Source organism: Rhinolophus ferrumequinum, chromosome 7 (assembly GCF_004115265.2).
Source record: "Rhinolophus ferrumequinum isolate MPI-CBG mRhiFer1 chromosome 7, mRhiFer1_v1.p, whole genome shotgun sequence".
NCBI classification, from domain to species: Eukaryota; Metazoa; Chordata; class Mammalia; order Chiroptera; family Rhinolophidae; genus Rhinolophus; species Rhinolophus ferrumequinum.
The window spans coordinates 52,097,352-52,115,951 of NC_046290.1; the positions used below are offsets into that span (position 1 = coordinate 52,097,352).

General features: G+C 38.6%; 1 protein-coding gene across 7 annotated transcripts in view; it reads left to right on the plus strand.

The window, feature by feature from the left end:
* The first annotated feature begins 2,156 nt into the window (after window positions 1–2,156).
* The window catches only part of RASGRF2 (Ras protein specific guanine nucleotide releasing factor 2), a 223,569-nt gene continuing 207,125 nt past the window's right edge, over window positions 2,157–18,600 (plus strand). For 3 of the 7 annotated variants that reach the window (XM_033110503.1, XM_033110504.1, XM_033110506.1), the window contains exon 1: window positions 2,159–2,804. In XM_033110503.1, coding sequence (XP_032966394.1) covers window positions 2,517–2,804 — 288 coding nt within the window. In that variant the 5' untranslated portion in view covers window positions 2,159–2,516. Of the gene's footprint in view, window positions 2,805–18,600 lie in introns of all 7 variants that reach the window. The other 4 variants (XM_033110502.1, XM_033110505.1, XM_033110501.1 and 1 more) reach the window with 3 other exon arrangements.

Below are 18,600 nucleotides of genomic sequence, written 5' to 3' on the forward strand. Positions count from 1 at the left end.
TTCTGCAAAAACAGCACTTACGAAACAGGCAGAACCCCTGGGCTACCAATTTATGAACACACAACTAGTAGTACAAGACAGGTGTATTGTCACAGTTTCATGGCCCAGAAAATGATTTTATTATTTTTTTATTTTTAACAATAAACACTTTATGGCAAACCATTTTTATAAGTGACTAAGGGAAATAAAAAAACTGTATATAGCAGAATCAAATACTGATATTCCCTGGGGCTTTCACCAGCTTTCTCCCACAGCTGCTGGGCACCTCGTTCCTCTTCCACTTATATTTTATAGCAGGGGTCTTGGCTTGCTGGCCGTACCCTCGAGATTTGTTAATCAAATGAACTCCAGTCCTAGCAAGGGTATTGAGTGAACCTATAACAGCATAGTCTCAGGGGGTAGATTCTGCCAGAAGCAGCAGAACTCCCTTGTTTGGGTATTTTTTTCCTGGTTGAAAATTCCGTGGTTAAATTTTAGCTTCTTTTATCTTATTCCTGAAAATTCACTGTCAGTAGTTGAAAGGAAACTGAGGGGAAGCAGAGTTTGCTACCTCAAAAATATGCCCTTTTAGGATATTGATTATTTTGAGTTGGTTATTTTCAAGAAACAAAAGACTCAGGAAGAAACTTGGACCATCTCCCTCACTGCCTAAAAGAATTTAGATAGAGGACCTGCTCCAGGAAGGGAGCTATCATCATAGACAACTGTAGTTTAATATGAACTAGGTGTGATAGACAGGGAGGAACCTAGCAAAGCCCCTTTGAACAACTCTCTCTGTCCCATTGTTTCAAGGTGGCCCAACAAACGTTTGTTTACTAAAGATGAACTCTTTTCATCTCCCTCTAAATTGCTTTCCTTCTTTTGGAAGCCCCAAACCACAACACACGTCCATCCCCCTCTTCTCGTTAGGTCAAGATGGCTTGTAAGCCGAAACAGCCAGATTTTGCTGGGTCCCATAGTCTTAGGGAACCCCTACATGTGCATAAGTAATAAATTTGGTTATTTTCTCCTGTTAATCTAGCTCATGCCAGTGTGATTATTAGACCAGCCAGAAGAACACAGAAGGGTAGAAGGAATACGTTTTTTGCTCCCCTTCAGAACCAACAGCCTCTGACACCTTCCTGGGAACAGGCTGAGTTGCACTCATTAACCTTCACCCTCATTTTATATACAGCGAAAGTACACAGGGAAAAGTCAAGGTTGCCCTATGCAAAGCTACACTGTGATCTAGCCACTGCCATGGATATGCATTCCTGGATGAGTGTAAGTGCATGCATGTGGTAGGTAAGTGTGTTGTATGTGTGAGTTGGTTGTAAAAGTGTATGAATCTGTATGAATATGTATTTGTATGATTGTGAGTGCTTGTATTTGTGTGTATTTTTGTGACTGTGCATCTGTGTGTTCATGTGTGTATGTGTTTGACTATTTGCCTGTGTGAGTGTGTGTAGGACTGTGCACGTGTGAGTATAAATGTGTTGTATATGGGTGTGTATTTATGTGTAGTTTGTATGTGTGTTGAGTGCAAATGTGTGCATATGTCGTGTGTTTAGATGAATGTGTGTGAGATTTGTGTGTGTAAATATGTGTGCTTGAGTGAGCGTATCAGTGTGCAGTTGCCTTGTAAGTCTATTTGTATACGGGTTTGTACTTTTGTGTGTAGGAGTACACATTGCGGGTGTATTTGTATATAAGTTATTTTCTGTGTGTATACGTATTTCGTTGTGTGTGTCTTTGTGCGAATGTATTTGTATGAGTATTGTTTAATGACTTTGTGTATGTATTCTTGTTTGTACCAGTGTGTAATTGTGCAACGGCTACCATTTGTGTGTTGTGATTGTGCACGCTGTGTGAGTGTGCATTTGTCTGTGTGTATGTGAGTATATACAGCTGTGTGTGCGCGCGAGCGCGCGTGGGAGCGGGTGTGTGCTGTCGCCGCGCGCCCCCACCCCGCCACAATCGGCCCCATCCGCACGGTTGCAGAAGCAGAGGCTGGGGCCGGGCGGGCGAGGGAGGGACGCGCGCCGGAGTGAGCGGGCTGCGCCGCGGGCACCGCCTCGGAGCCGACTTTGCCCTTTAAATCAGTCTCCAAGCCGATTACAGCTGATCTCCCACGTGACGTTTTACCTTCTGTCTCCCGGAGCGAGTTGCCCGAGGACAGTGCTTCTCAGGCGGCCGCGCGTCGCGCTGCCCCAGCCCGCTTCGGGGGCTCTGGCATCCGCAACTTTGGGCGAAGCAGCCGGCAGCCCTGCTGCCCTCACGGGGCCACTGTCCGCGCGGGCATCGGGGGCTTCGCTTGGCCAGCAGAGCGGCGGTCGTGCAGGAGAACGCGCCTTGGCCACAGCAGGGCGCCCCTCGGACCCGCGCGGTGCCGTGTCCGGCAGGCCGGAGGGGGTGCCCTGTGCGCAGCGTCAGGAAAGGGGGCGCCATTCGCCAGCCGGGACCCGAGCGGGCGCGCCCCGGGGGGAGCCGGCCAGGAGATGGCCGCCAGGCAGGAGTGAGCCTCTCGCGCCCTCACCATGCAGAAAAGCGTGCGCTACAACGAGGGGCACGCCCTGTACCTGGCCTTCCTGGCCCGAAAGGAGGGCACCAAGCGCGGCTTCCTGAGCAAGAAGGCAGCCGAGGCGAGCCGCTGGCACGAGAAGTGGTTCGCCCTCTACCAGAATGTGCTCTTCTACTTCGAGGGCGAGCAAAGCGGCCGCCCGGCGGGCATGTACCTCCTGGAGGGCTGCAGCTGCGAGCGGGCGCCCGCGCCGCCCAGGGCTGGTGCCGGGCCCGGTGGCGCCCGAGACGCGCTGGACAAGCAGGTACCACGCGCCCTACCTCTCCCAGTCTCCCTGCTTTAGGTCCCTAACTCGATCTAGGGCTCGACCGCACGGAGCCCGTTCTCGAGATCCGAGATTCCTCTGGGCGTCAGTGACAGGATGTCTCCACGCGCCTCCCCATCTCCATCTCCCTTCTCCCCACTTTCATATAATCACTGGGAATAGGCATTCGGCTTTCTTTCTTTTGCGACCCTGACAGCGGTCGGGTCTTTCCCGCTTCGTTGACAAGCATCCATTGCTTCTCTAGACCTTGTTCGGAAGGATTGAGTATGGTGACGGGTGTTGACACCTGTTGGATTTAGATAGGCAAGACGGAACTAACTTATTTCGGAAAGTTTGGTTTCTCGCTTATCCGGCTGGTGCGCGTAGGTTCTTTGCACGCAGATGTTTGTGCAGGACACAAGCGGGACTCCTGGGACAGACAGGCACTTTCTGTTGGCCACTTTCAATCTGTGTTGTCGTTTATGTCAGTTTACCTTGCTAACATTTGACCTACAGCGTCTAATTCGAAGGTAACTGTGTATCCAGTTCCCTCAGGATTCATATTTGGTAGCCACATTCCTGCTATGTTTAAACATGTGGGCATTTAAAAAGACCACTTCTGTGTACTTTTAAATGAATGCTTTTGAAAACGAATGTGACCTTTTTTATTCTGGGTCATAATTTTATTAGTTTTGCTATGTATGTACTCAGGGAGGAAAAAAATATCTCTACATTTAGTAAACTCTGGCGCCCAATTCCTGCAAATGCGAAACTTGTATTTTTTTCAATCACCATTTGGTTATTAAAGTTAAAGCAGACTAATTGTATGTTCCCAAATGTTCTCACTTCGCTTCTAGACCTCCAACTTAAAAAAAAAAAAAAGGCTGATTGTCTCTGCTGTTGCATAAAAATATTTCGCAGCTGAATTTTCCGTGTGCTAGTCTGACCAAACAGCTTCTACTGCAAACCAACGAAGGTGGCTGTGGGAGGCGCTAGAGGTGGAATGATGAATTAGATTCCTACCTAACCCCTGGGGGCTCATGAAACAATGTGTAGAATTAAGAGGAATTAAAACTAGATAGACCCGAAGTTTGATTTTTTCTTTCACTTTGGTTTCACTGTAAATCATTAATAGATTTAACTAATTAAACTTGTTATAAGTTTATAAATCTGAAATTTAAAAAATATGCCCTTTGGTTTTAAGGGCATGTTGAGGGTCATTTGAAAAACTGATTTCCAATTTTGTAGATATAGTAGATACTGGAAATACAAGCTTAAATTTCAAGGCATGAAGTTTAGAATTTTATTGCTAGCAGAAGGGTTTTGAGGAAACAGATTGTTTTCCTAGTGGTGAGAATTTTTTTTTTTTAAAAAAAGGTGTGTGTTCCAAGGCCCCACAGAAGCCAAAACTAAAGGGCTTTTAAGTGTTATGTCTAATATGAAATTACTCTGAATATATATCATTGACTTAATTCCAAAGTATCTTTTCTCTTTGTATTTATACTACTAATATCAGAAGACAACCACTTTTTTTTTTTTTTGAGTTCTTACCTGTTGCAACTTATATGGCTGCCTGTCAAGTTAACATTATATGAAAACCAATATTTTTCTACTTGGAAAATATCTGGACTCTCATCTGCAGGACAGTTTTCTTTACACCCCACTTTAATAAAGAATTGTAACCTCCGGATAGCTTAACTTTCATACCACTTTTTACTGGATATCCTAGACAGGTCATCCTATGAAAAAAATTTTCTGTCTATCATACAAGTGATGAATAGTTGTCAATCATTTTATACATCTCTAAGAGGTTAGAAATCAGAATCTTTGGTCTTTGGTAGAAAAACTGAGATGTAGAGAACAAGCTTTGCAAATGGATTAGGAGTTGGCCTGGGAAATCTGACAAATTTTTGTCTTCTGTTAGATATGCTTCTGTGACTTGGGTTAGTTTAGCAGATTGACACTTTTCTCCATCACTGCCTGTCTAGGAGTCTTTGAAGAATTAAGGCAAAACTGTGAAGGTAAGAAACAAGTCCTCAGTTGATGCAGTTGGTTCCCTTTCAGTTAATTTGTGTTACTAATAGGCTCACATCATCTTAAGCACCTAGATTGCTGCAACTGTGAGACTGGCGAGATAGAGGGTGGATGTGAGGCACCGAGCAGGGATAACCTCAGGTTCTGCTTCTCCATCTATGCTTCGGGAGCTGTCCACAGAAGTATTCCATCAACCCCATTAACATAGTTGAAAGTTAGGACTTGAAACAGGACTTAAAGAGACAGAGTGGATTTCCTTTACCAGGATTTCCTTGGGCAAATCTCTTAACGTGTCCTTTGTTTTTTTTCTGTTAATGAAATCCGTTTTTTAAAATGTGAAAACTAAGAGTTTGGCTAAGATGATTTCCAAGTTGCCTTCCAATAATGACGTCTCCTATTTCTAAGGTTATAACAGACAGTGTGAGCTTTCTGCTGTGTAGAGGATGTGAAAGATAATTTCACAAGATTTAAAGATTACCAGTCTCTGTGATAAATACTGCATCTGGGAATCGAAGGACAAGCAGGTGATTGAAGTGGATGTTCTAATAAATCATTGAGGTTAACAGATGTGCAAACCTATCATCACGATTGCCTGAGACAGAGATATTCTTATTCACGTTGGAGAGCCATATATTGTCATGCTGCTGACAGTTACTATAGTTGATACAATTCTTGCTATAAAATGCCTCTAGTCATTCTTGCCCATTTAAATTCTACTCTTTCAAATCATTTTAAAATTGTAATTAATTGTTTTTTAAGTAAGTTATAAGAAAACACCCATTGATTTGCTTCATCTAAATAATAATTCAAAATAAGTTGATCGACAAAAGAAAAGAATTAAGTTTTTTTAACCACTTTGTCTTAAACTGTTAAGAAGAAAAAAGAAAGTTGTTTTACACTTTCCAAATGTGCCTAGGTTGAAGGAATATTTGCATTGCTTCATTTTAAAAATAATTTTCCAGTATTTCACTTTGGTAGGTTCTTGGGAGATTGCAAGGTTCTCTTATCAACCTTCCGTAGTAGCTGCTTCTTAGCGATACTTATGGTGATATAATCAAAATTAGTTCAGTTAAAAAATTTAAGTGATGTTCCTTTTCCCAAAAATGTGTGTTGTTGGTACTTCTTTCTAAGAAAGCTCCATTTATGGAAAATGAAAACTTACCTTTCATTCCAGTTACCTTTCATTCCAGGTGAAGGTGTTTAAGAAAGAAGGGAATTGGCATTTAGTAAGCACCTTCTATGCGCCAGGCTTGGTGTTCTCCTCCATTGGTGTTCTCCTCCAATCTCATCTAATTGGAACCTTATTTCAGCTCTTGGAGATTGGTAGTATTTTGGTGTTTTTTTTTTTCATTTTTACCTAGGCCAGCACTGAGGCTCAAAGAGTTCTTGGGAGAGGATCAAAATCCTACTCCAAGTATGAAGACAGAATAATCTTGAAGAGTGCCTTACCTAGAAGACTATTTAAATCCACTGAGCTTTAAGAAATTTCAAATCTGGGTGGAATGGGAGTTGGGATTGTAGTATACGAATCACTGTTTTGTTTATTCTTATTTTCCCTTTACAAACTACTTACAGGGCAGTTGTGATTGTTGAGAAATACAGTTGCAGATCATTACATTCTCAAAGAAAAATGGGATTTATGCTTAAACAAACATTTTTACATGGTATTCACTTACTTCAGTAGGGGATATTTAAAAATATTTGCCCTTAGGGTGACAGTACACATCTCAGCCAGTCTGGTTTGTTTAAGCGGATGGAGAGACATCTAGGGATAAAGCCATCTTTATTCTTATTTTTCTGGTAATGTTAAGTGTTCTATTCAATCTGATTTCAACTGTTTTTTTGGAGAAAATATCTCCTTAGTTCTGCAGGTTTCAAGTATTAGATACTTGTCATATTTGTACTGAATAAAACATGTTGATTTAATTTTAAAGGGATTAAAGGTTATGTGATTTTCCCTGTCACCTCATTACTAGCTAGGCATTTTAGCCTTCCTAACTTGTAGCCAAGTTAAAGAGGATTTTAATCATTTTATTGAATTAGGCAGAGCTGCATGCAAGCCCTGAAATGTATGTGGATGGTATATTTTCATTCTAGTTCATGTTTAATTGATGTGTAATAACCAACTCAATATTTTCTTTTCAACCATTTCTGTGGAACACAAATAAAAGGAAAATGGAATAAAAATCTTATAAAAGGTTTTAAAATATAATTTAGTGAAGAAAAACTTACACGTTGGAGTCATTTTTCTGTTTAAATTTAAATGAAGAAAAATGGTTTATGGATTAGCAAAATTTAGTTATTTTTATTTTTCACACTAAACCTTATTATTTATATTATTATACTTACCATTAAGAATTCAACATAGAAAATTCCATCTTAGATGTGACATATGTACATGAAAATACATTTTTATTGTGACAAGTATCTTTCCGTGTGTTTTAATAAGTGAGAGCTAAATGGTCGAAATATTTGTAGTGTGATAACATAATTTTCTCCTTCTTTGAAGAATTAAAAAATCAAGATATATTCCTTTTTCTTGGGTGATGGTAAGTCCTAAAGCAAATGTGATAACCAAATGTTTCTGGTTTTAGCAAGCAAATGTTAATGATTTGTTAAAACAATTTTTTGATATTGCAGTTTGTGTAATGCAGATTATATTTTAAGGGTGATTTTGTACGTATTTTCCAATAAATATTCATTCTACAGTCAATATAATTTTAATTTTGTTGAATACAAAAACTTAGTCTTTAAAATTGTTTTGTAATGAAATAAGCCAGATTGATAAACAATATGGATTTCCTCAGGTCTTAAATCCTAATTTTAAAATAGCTTTGTTTTTTTATGCCTGTTCATTTGTCCTATAAGAAAGAGATATGTGTGTATCTGTGTGTGTGTTTATTGAGTTAGTTATTATCTATCATTAAATATTAAACATGTGTTATACAGTTATTTATGTTGGAGTTTACAGATTTTTATTTTTATCATTAATATTTCAAGACATGACAGTTGTAAATATAATCTGTCTGCAATTTGGGTAGAGTTAGTTTTCAAGATTTAAGATGTGTAATGATTCTGTTAAATTAATCACAGTTTAAATTCCTCTCTGAAATTAGTTTCCCTTAATGTAAGACTGTAAATAATAAAATCTTAGTTAATATTTAAATGAAACTGAAATGATGTTTGTTAGGTATCAATGTTTGGTTATTTTATAACATTTGGCCATTACTCTAAAAATTAACAATTTATTACAAAATTATTCATTACATTTCAATTGGTGTAATTTTCAAATATTGGCTAATTGAGAAGTTATAAATACATCATTTTGGCTCCACCAAGGGGTATATTTTAGCATTTTTGCCCAAGGAATTCAAATATAATTGTATGTATGTTTAGGGGAAAAAATAGTAATAGGTTTTTCTTTTTTTATTTGAGAAAACATTGATATTAGTAATAGGTGGAATGGAGATGAAGAAAGCACATGTTCTCACAGTTTTCCTTTTTGCTAGTATTTGAAAACATGATTCAATGAAAAATAAGGATTCAAATTATTTTTCCTAAACCTCCTCACAGTGAATGCAAAATTCCCCAAATATACTTTTAGGGAGAAGGCAGAAACAAAGCAAAACAAAACAAGTTTAAGTTGAATTGTGTTTATTTAAGTAATATTTCTTTTCTTTTCAAACTGTAAAGGAAGAAATGAGGAAGTTGGGGAGGCTGATATAAGCATAGCTTACAGCAGCAGAGTAGAGCCAGTTAATGAAGGTTAGAATTCTCCTAAGGTCTGAGAAGTTACAAATAAAACGACGGTTAAAAAAAAAAAAAAGTTATGCTTAAGAATAAAATTTATTGACCCTTTTGTGCTTTGCTTTTTAAAATGTAGGCCACAATTTCTTTTATGATCTCTTTTCATACTTACCAGTGTGACATTGCTGAGACCTATGTGACGGAAACAGCAGGGATCTGAGGGAATCTGGTTACTGGTACTTTGCATTCTTTTCAGGTTTCCGAAATGTTTTATTTTGTCATTGTCTGATTTAATTTAGACAATGCCTGATTCATTTCCTCAACTGTATTTATGAGCCATGCCATTTGTGTGACTCATTTAAACAGTGGGGTTAGTGCTGTCAGATAGTTGGGAAGTAGGAGGTTTCCTGGGGTTAGCAATGCGGGAGAGGGGCGGTGGTAACCTGGCCTGAGGCTCATTATGTAACCCCATAACTCACTGTAGAAGTCATGACGAGACAATGTCAGTGATGCATAGGAATAGGAGGCTGCACATATCCAATACACACTTCCTCTTTTAACTTGAAGAATGTCAGTTCCAGGTCAGATGGCAGTATTGTGTGGGTTCAGTTCAGGAGTTAAACTGCGGGGGTTTCAGTCTTGACTCAGCTGCTTCCCCGATACATGATCTTGAGCAGTTTCTCTTTCTAAGCCTGGACCCCTCCCTTCCTGTGTGATGGGGATCATGATAGTACCTACATCATAGGGTTGTTTCGAGGCCCATAGGCAGTAGATCCCACCAAGCTCTTAACAGAGGGCCTGGCACGTGAATATTCAGCATATTTGTCTGCTGGTGTTTTTATTACCCCTTTCTAATAAAATTCTTCTTTGACTTTCTTCTTTTTGTTTTCATTACTAAGGTTACTCAGAAAGTATTTTCCTTGCTTCCTCTTTAAAAAATAATTTTAATTTAACACTCACAATAGAGAATAAATAGTTCATGGAACACCAATTACCCGTCACTCAGCTTCAAGAATCAACTTTCTGCTTTCTTGTTATCTCTGTTTCCCTCCACACTTTTTTTTTAAAAGACTATTTAAAAGCAAGTCCAAGATATCATATTATTTCACTCATAAATAAGGATGTTTTTCCTTTTTGGCATAGCCATTTTTTGGCACAGAAGATTGTGCTAGATGTAGCTCTGAAAAGAATGATCTTGGAAAGAGTTTGTGATGTGTTTCTGTTTTAATGTGTGTTATAATGCTTGTATTCTTTTTGTTTTTTTGATATCACTATAAAGGGAAAAATTAAGACAGTAGTTATGAAAACATAAAAGTGGTGGAATTCAGTTTTCAATAAGTTCTGGCATATTAAATCTTAAGAAATTTGAAATCAGTTGTTTAATTATGACCATGGTATAAAGGTATTTTCATGATTTGTCCTCACTCTAGGAGAAGTTATATTATCAGTGATTCTCCTACTAAGGGATCTTCTTTTCTTTATTGAAGTCCATTTACCAAACTCTTCTAGCTGCAGAGAGTCAAGAATGAGTGGTTTTCCCTCTGATGCCATTAATGGTTCTTCTCACTCAGGATTTTACAGTTTTGCAACAGACAGGACGTCATCCATACCCCAATGTTTCGTCCATCTTTCAAAATCAATTCTGAGACCCAACAGCTAGTCAATGTTTTTTAAGGCAGTTACTAAGGATTCATTAATCAACTGTGAAGTTTGCTTTTTCTAGCGTTGCTAAACTTTTCTAGGGTTAGGTGGTTTCTGTGATATGAATATTTACTTCAGGCCCTTTTGAGTGTAAGGGAGAGATGTGAAACTAAGTTGTCTTAAATAATGGTCACCTCTGTATGTGGTGGGGGGACAGTGGGAATACTGTAAGGCAATATAATGGCAAGTCTCCTTTATTGTGACCTAGCTATTCTTTGGACTGGCTGACCTGTTTTTCAGCATGTTTATGCCTTTTTGGTTCCTCACTGCTTCTGTTTTCTCATAGCTTCTGCTTTCCCTAATTTCAGGTTGCCATGCCTCTCATGGTACTGACTCAGTATGTTGTGGGCCCTTTCTCTCTGCCTTTATTTGTTTCATTTGCACTGCAGCATCTCTTATTCACTCAGTATATACCGACTCATTTTCTTGTGAAAGAATCTCTTTGGCTCCGTTCACATTTTGGGGCTAGACCAAACCACTGGTCTCTGATCAGTCTATGGATTGGCTGTCAAACAGCAGGGGCCACGGTAAGGGAGTTTCCTGAAAAGTTTGGTGGGTGTGATAGATATTATTATTGACATGTCTAGTGTGTTCATCAAGCTAGTTAATATTATTTTCCCCAAACTAATAGTATAAGCCACATTCTTTTCCTTCAGTAGCAGTTTTACACCTTCACTTTATCAATAAGATCTTTCCAGTAATACAATTGCTTCTGGTCCTGATTGACCTCCTGTATTGCTTAGGGTTCATGGTCATATTTTTTCCTTACTTTTAAAATATTCAAACATTATTTGCACATTGTTGTTTTAACAATAACTTAAATTAAACCTATTTTTTCAAGTATAGCGTACATACAGAAAAGTGCACAAATCCTAAGTGTGCTGCTTGATGAATTTTCACAAAGTAAATATATTCTTATGAGCAGCACCCAGATCAAGCAGTTGATATGATCAGCCCTCTAGAAACTAACCTCATGGCTGTTCATCTTCACTACTCTTAACCATGGGGAGCCACTGTCCTTACTTCTGACACTAGGGATTGCTTTGGCATGCTTTTGAACTTCAACGTAGACTCATGCTGTCAGTTCTCTTTTGTGTCAGGCTTCTTTCCCTCAGCATCATGTTGTTAAGATTCATCCTTGTTGTTGGGTGTTGCAGTTCATTCCATTTCATTTCTTTGTAGTATCCCCTAGATGAGTATACAAAATGATTTTCTTATCCATTCTTTATCTACTATTGTTGGACATTTGGATTGTTTCCAGTTTGAGGCTATTACAAAAAATACGGCTGTGAAAATTCTTGTACAAGTCTTTTGTGAACATACATGTATGCATTCCTGTTGGGTATATACCCAGGAATAAAATTGTTGGTTCATAAGACATACATGTATTCAGCTGCAATAATTACTGCTAAACAGTTTTCCAAAATTGTCATATCAGTGTGTTCCCACCAGCAGCATATAAGAACTCCAGTTGCTCTATGTCCTTGCCAACACTTCGTATTATCAATATTTTTAGTTTTAATCATTCTAATGGGTGTGTAGTAGTATCTCCTTTTGTTTTTTATTTTTATTTCTCTGATAATGAGGTTGAGCACCTTTTCAAGTATTTATTGGCCATTTGATTGTTCTCTGTTTCAAAGTGCTTGTTCAACCTTTTGCCCATTTTTTTGTTGAGTTGTCTTGGCTTATTGATCTTTAAGAGTTTTTTTAATATTAAACTTAAACTATGTGAATTGCCATTTTGTACGTAAAAAATGATTGCATATCAGAATTTCATATTCTTCATCCTAATACATATGCAGACATGAGTCCTTTGTCAGTTATAGGTATTGCAAATATTTTCTACTCTGGTTTGTCTTTTTACTTCCTTAAAGGTGTCTTTTGATCAAGAGAAGTTTAAAACTTTAATGTAGTGTAAGCTGTCGATCTTTTTCTTTCTGGCATCTGTCTGCCCATGAAATGGATGGGGCTGGGCACAACATCGAGGGGGGCTTTGTGTGGATGCTTCCTGGGGTCTGAGGTGTTCCCTTCCCAGATGCTGCTGGGTTGTTGCTCTTCCTCTAAAAATGCATACACCAATGCATACACAAATGTATGCACCAAAAGACTTGTACAAGAATTTTCACAGCAAGATTATCCACAAAATCTGGGTGTCTCTTTCCAGTAGCTCTAGCTTCTCTCTCTCTCTCTTTTTTTTTTTTTTAAATTAGTTTCAGGTGTACAAAACAATGTAATAGTTAGACATTTACACCTCTCACAAAGTGATAACCTCCCTCCCCCAATCTACTACCCCTCTGACATCGTATATAGCTGTTACAATTCCATTGATTCTATTCCCTATGCTGTACTCCACATCCTGACTATATATATATATATATTAAATTATATATATATATACACATATATATATAAATAAAATTATAATTGACATTCAGTATTTTTATTCAATCATTCCCGTCTCACACCTGCACCTTTTATCTGGAAGGGTCAGATGCAGGAGGGGCAAGGGCACTTTCATGAAACTTAACCAGGATTGAGTTTGAATTCCTGACAACCCGCTTCGGCTATGTTGTCTCCTAGAGGGCATGCCAACCAGGCTGGCTTGGGGGTACTGTTAGGGAAAGAAAAATGCACCATGCCTGCAATGGTCAAGAGAGAACCCTCAGTTTCAACATACGTCTATAGAATGCCCTATATATAACCCTTCCCCATTTTGTCGTGATCATTACCCAGGAAGTGGTGAAGTAATGATAACCCTTTCTCGTAATAATCTCTTTCAGTGATCAAACTGCCTTACTAACGTGTATGGACCAGGAGGGAGTAACGGAGAGAGAGTTGGATGATCAGTCTATGCTGAGTACACAGATTAGTTTCAAAGACTAAGATGGTGTGGCTGGAAACAGCTAACCAGTAACCTGAAAAAGTATTGATAATGGTGAGGCAGCACTGAAAATCCTGAGAGAGGTTCAAAGGTCTAACATAGCCAATCTGCCAGGAGTAGGAGAGGTAACACACTGTGTGACATGGTCTCACCCATTATGACACAAATAGGTCAGTGTTTGGCTGGAGTCACAAGTCTTCCTTGCTGTGGTCGTCTTTGCGTTAGAAATCAGCAGCTTGGTTCCAGTCAGTCTCGGTAGAGAACCACCCCTTCCCATGGGCATCCACAAGAGTGTTCCAGACTTCAATCAGCAGCCATGGCTTGTTCCCAGGTTCATGTTTCCAAAGAAGGGCTCTTTAGTCTGCCAATCCGTAGGTTTCCAAGTGGCAGACCAAGCAGCTGTGCTGTTGGCAACAGCCCAAAAGTCTCAGTTCTGCCTCCTGACCAGCGCGACGACATCTGCTTTTGCTTCTGCATAGCTGACAATGAGGCTGAATAGCCACAGCATTCCAGCGTATACCACTGGGTTTCAGCTAAGCCAAACCATCAGTGAACAGGCCCAGACATTTAGGAAATCTCTGTGAATCGAGGGCCTCATTGAGTTGGTGGCTTTGCTTGAGGTAGCTGAGCAGATGAAGATTCCTCCAGAGGGATGCTTCCTATAATTTTTTTTTTTTCTTTAGAGTGTAAACCTGAAATGCTGCTGGGGCCAGACCAGCTACATTCTTGAAGTTTTCTTTTTCCATTTAACAAACAAGGTTTGGCTCTTCCTACCTTGTTAGTTCTTTAGCCTGAGTTGATTCATCCTAAAATGGAATTTCTGGCTGGAAAGTTACAAGGTCTCTTTGGGTTAGTTTTGACAAGGACTCAACAGTAACTTAATAGTTGCCTGTATGTCTTGTAATTTTGTTTGAATGCTGGACATTGTGTATGAAAAATCAAAGACATAATTTGAGGCTCTGCACAATGTTTTTCCTTCAGAGAGAATTTACTTTTGCTTTCTTGCAGGCATTATTGTGGGGGTTACATTATATTAATCCATTCTGGGATTGAACTGGTGAAAGATAGATTTCAGGCTTTGTGAGAAATTGTCTATTTCCAATTTGTCCTAATTTCTAAAATGTAGCTTTTCCAGTGTCTTATCTGTAATTCCAGGTGTTTAAAAATCTCCTTACCCCTTGGTCTCCCCCCAGTACCATGAGACTGCCAAAAACTCAATGCTGGTGAGTGAAATAACTCAATACATAGCCTCTTAGCTGCTGCTTTCTGCTTGGCCTCTTAGTCTCTTGGTTCTCTACCATTTAGAAATTGGCAAATTTCTTGAGACGGACAACTTCCAAGACTGTCGAACTCACTAGTTCACTTCCCTTCTCGAAGTTGTCTTTACTTCTTAGGTCCTGGCTGTCTTGTTAGCTCACGGATACTTTGAAATAGATTATTTTTTATGTTGTGTCCAGGTTTTCTAACTGTTCTTAGTGTGTGCATGGTGGGGTCAGGTGCAGGGACGGTCTGTAACAGGCTACTGGGCTATTATCACTTAGCAATGAGTTTTAATAGACTCAAAATGAGCGACACTTTTTTCAAATAGTGGAAGAGGTATGTTGGTGTTTTTTTCCTAGAAATTTCTCTGTTAATTACTTCTATTAGGTTGGTGCAAAAGTAATTGCGGGTTTTGCAATTGTTTTTGAGTTTTTAAACCACAGTTACTTTTGCACCAACTTAATAACTCCGTATTGATAATACTAAGATGTCATATCACAGCTAATCTTTATTAATTGTAAATTTCATTCTGAACATCTTTGAATATGGTGTTTTTGGACAAAATTAAAAAGTGTCATTTTGCAGTCATAAGATTCTTACGATGTTAATTTTTATCCTACTACTGAGTAGTGAGGTGTATTTTGAGGGTACCAAGCTGTAAGTCTATTTTATTCTTTACATAGTGGATTTAGTTTAAACTTCTCTTTTGTATAGTTTTCTCATATCTGATATCTGCCTGTCTCTATCTATCTATCTATCTATCTATCTATCTATCTATCTATCTATCTATCAATCTATCTATCTAGCTACCTAATCCTAGTTGATGAGCATTTAATTTAAAGCAATCATCTTTCTCCAGGCATAAGTCAGCCCTCTCTTTTTAGAAAGTAAAACAAAATAAAATCAGACTATTCCATTTAGGAGACTAACTTGTTAGATATTTGCGGACATTGTTTTGTATTACACAATTGTAAGATTTCCTGTTTATTGAGTGCTAATTCTGGGTTAAAGAGCCAAACACTTTACATATATTATCTCATTTAATCTTCATGGCCACCCTGAGATGACATTGTCCTCTTTGTTTTGCAGATGAGGACACTGAGGCTTAGAGTGGTTTAATAATTAACCTAGGGTAAACCTTTAATAAGTGACAAACTTGGTTAATATTGCCTAGTTTAGGAATTTAGCGTTTGTTGAGCTTGGCCCTTACCTAGGAGCTAGATATATATAACCAAAAGGGAAAAGCTTTTGTCTTCAGTCTCACTCTTTTCTGTCTTGGTACATTTGCAGCTTGAGAGGAAAACTTCTCAGTCTAATCTGTCCAACTTCCCAAAGCCCATAAGACAAGCTATTATCACCACCCTAGATTCATGAGAGTAAGTCCACAAAGCAGAGCTGCCGGCCCATATTTATCTAAGGGAAGCATTACAACCAGCTTACATAACTTCCATGATCTCTGTGTGCTTGAACCTGTGCTGAGGGTCTGAGAGTTGGGACATGGTGGAGAGGGGGATGTTGGGGAACAGGTCAGTCTGTCTTCGAAGCACCCCTGTCTTTCTCCTGTGCTGCTGACTTCCAGTGTAGGCTTCCTTCTTGGTATCTGCCCAGCACCATGAGGGGCCCAGCACTAAAAATGTGGAAGACACAGCACTCCCTGCCATTTCAGACTTTGCCTGTCCTATGACTATTGGCTCTGAGGCAATTTCTTATATTTTGACGTCAGTCCATATCCTCAGTCTCTTGATTTATGCTACCACTTTTTAGCCACTAGGTCTAACTAGGTTATAGTCTTCCCTGATCCAGAGGAAGACTGAAACGTTGGGCAACCGAGAATAATATCTGCAACCTGTGCTATCAACGTAAATGTTATCAAATTAGAAGGGACATTTATATGTAGGCAATCTTTCTGTTCTGAGCCGAAGTATCTTCTTGTATTTGTTTGGTTGGCAAGTTTCACCTGTTGTCTCTGGAACTGTGGAGTCAAAGGGTTGAACAGTAGCATCCTGTGACTATAGTACCTTAGCTGTAATTTCCTCTTGTGAACAGTGTTATACAAGTTTATTTTCAACCTGCCAGTTTGAGCTGAGATCATCCTCATTCCTGTTCACCTGCCGTGTAAATGTCTTTTAACGCTGAAGAAGCAGTGGCGCCCCATCTGGTTGAATGGTACAGAATGCCCAGTATATTGAAGTGAAATTCCCGAGTTTAAGTTCTGGATCCACCTGTAATAAGCTGTGGATTCTCAAGCTTAGTCATTTCCTCATCTGGAAAATGGGCATGATAATTCCTACCTTGTAAAGAAAGTGGTGGGTAATATTATGTTAACTGAGGTAATCTAGGTGAAAAGTGTTTTGTACTAAAATTCTACAAAAATGTTAAATTTTTAAAAATTATTTTAAAATTATTTTAAATTTAATTATTAAAATATTATTTTAAATTCTTCACAATTACACTTATTCATTCATTTATTTTTTTAAGATTTTTATTAAAATATAGCTAACATACAATATTATATTAGCTTTGGGTGTATATCATAGTTATTCAACAGTACCCACCTGGCACTATCCGTAGTGTTTACCATACTATTGATTATATTCCCTGTACATCCCCATGACTCTTTTATATACCACCAATTTGTATTTCTTAATCTCTTCCAAACCCACCTCCCATCTATCACCCTGATAGATCTAGTACCCATCTGACACCATACATAGTTATTACAACATTATTGACTATATTCCTTATGTTATACCTTACATCCCCATGACTACTGTGTAACAACTAATTTGTACTTCTTAATCCCAACCCGTTTTTCACCCATCCCCAATCCCCGTCCCATCTGGCAACCATCAAAATGTTCTCTGCATCTATGAGTTTGTCTCTGTTTCATTTGTTTGTTTCTTTTATTCTTTAGATTCCACTTATACGTGAAATCATATGACATTTTGTCTTTTGCTGTCTGACTTACTACACTCAGCACAATACCCTCTAGGTCCATCCATGTTGTCACAGGTGGCAAAATTTCATGCTTTTTTATGGATGAGTAATATTTCATTGTATATATGTACCACCTCTGCTTTATCCATTCATCCATTCAGAGACACCCAGGCTGCCTTCATATCCTGGCTATTGTAAATAATGCTGCAATGAACATAGGGAGGAACATGTCTCTTCAAAGTAGTATTTTGGGTTTCTTTGGATAAATAACTAGAAGTGGATTACTAGGTTCTTCTTTGTCTCTTGTTATAGTCTTCTTTTAAAGTCTATTTTGTCTGATGTAAGTATTGCTACCCCAACTTTTTGTTGGTTTGTTTCTATTTTCATGAAATACCATTTTCCGTCCCTTTACTTTCAGTCTGTGTTTCTTTCCATGTGAAGTGAGTCTCTTGTAGGCAGCATATGTATGGGTCTTATTATTTTATTCATTCAGCTACCCTATGTTTTTTGATTAGAGCGTTTAATCCATTTACATTTAAAGTAATTGTTGCTAGGTATGTACTTATTGCCATATTATTATTTATATTTTTTATCTTTTTTTGTCTTAAAGAAGTCCCTCTAAGATTCCTTATAATACTTGTTTGGTGGTGAGGAACTCTTTTAGTTTTTTCTTGTCTGGGAAGCTCTTTATCTGTACTTCAATTCTAAAAGGTAGCTTTGCTATGCAGAGTAATCTTGTTTGTAGGTACTTGCTTTTCATCACTTTGAATGTTTCCTGCCAATCCCATCTGGCCTGCAAAGTTTCTATTGAGAAATCAACTGATGGTCTTATGGGAGCTCCCTTGAAGGTAACTAACTGTTTTTCTCTTGTTGCTTTTAGGATTTTCTCTTTTTCTTTAACCTTTGGCATTCTAACTATGTTATGTCTTGGTGTGGGCCTCTTTGGGTTCATCTTGTTTGGGACACTCTGCACTTCCTGGGCTTGTATGTCTATTTCCTTCACCAGGTTAGGGAAGTTTTCAGTCATTATTTCTTCAAATAGGTTTTCAAATCCTTGCTCTCTCACTTATCCTTCTGGTACCCCTATAACGTGAATGTTGGTAAGCTTGATGTTGTCCCAGAGGCCGCTTAAACTCTCCTTAGTTTTTTGAATTCTTTTTTCTTTTTGCTGTTCTGATTAGGTGTTTACTGCTACCTCATCTTCTAAATCGCTGATTTGATCCTCTTCTTCATCTA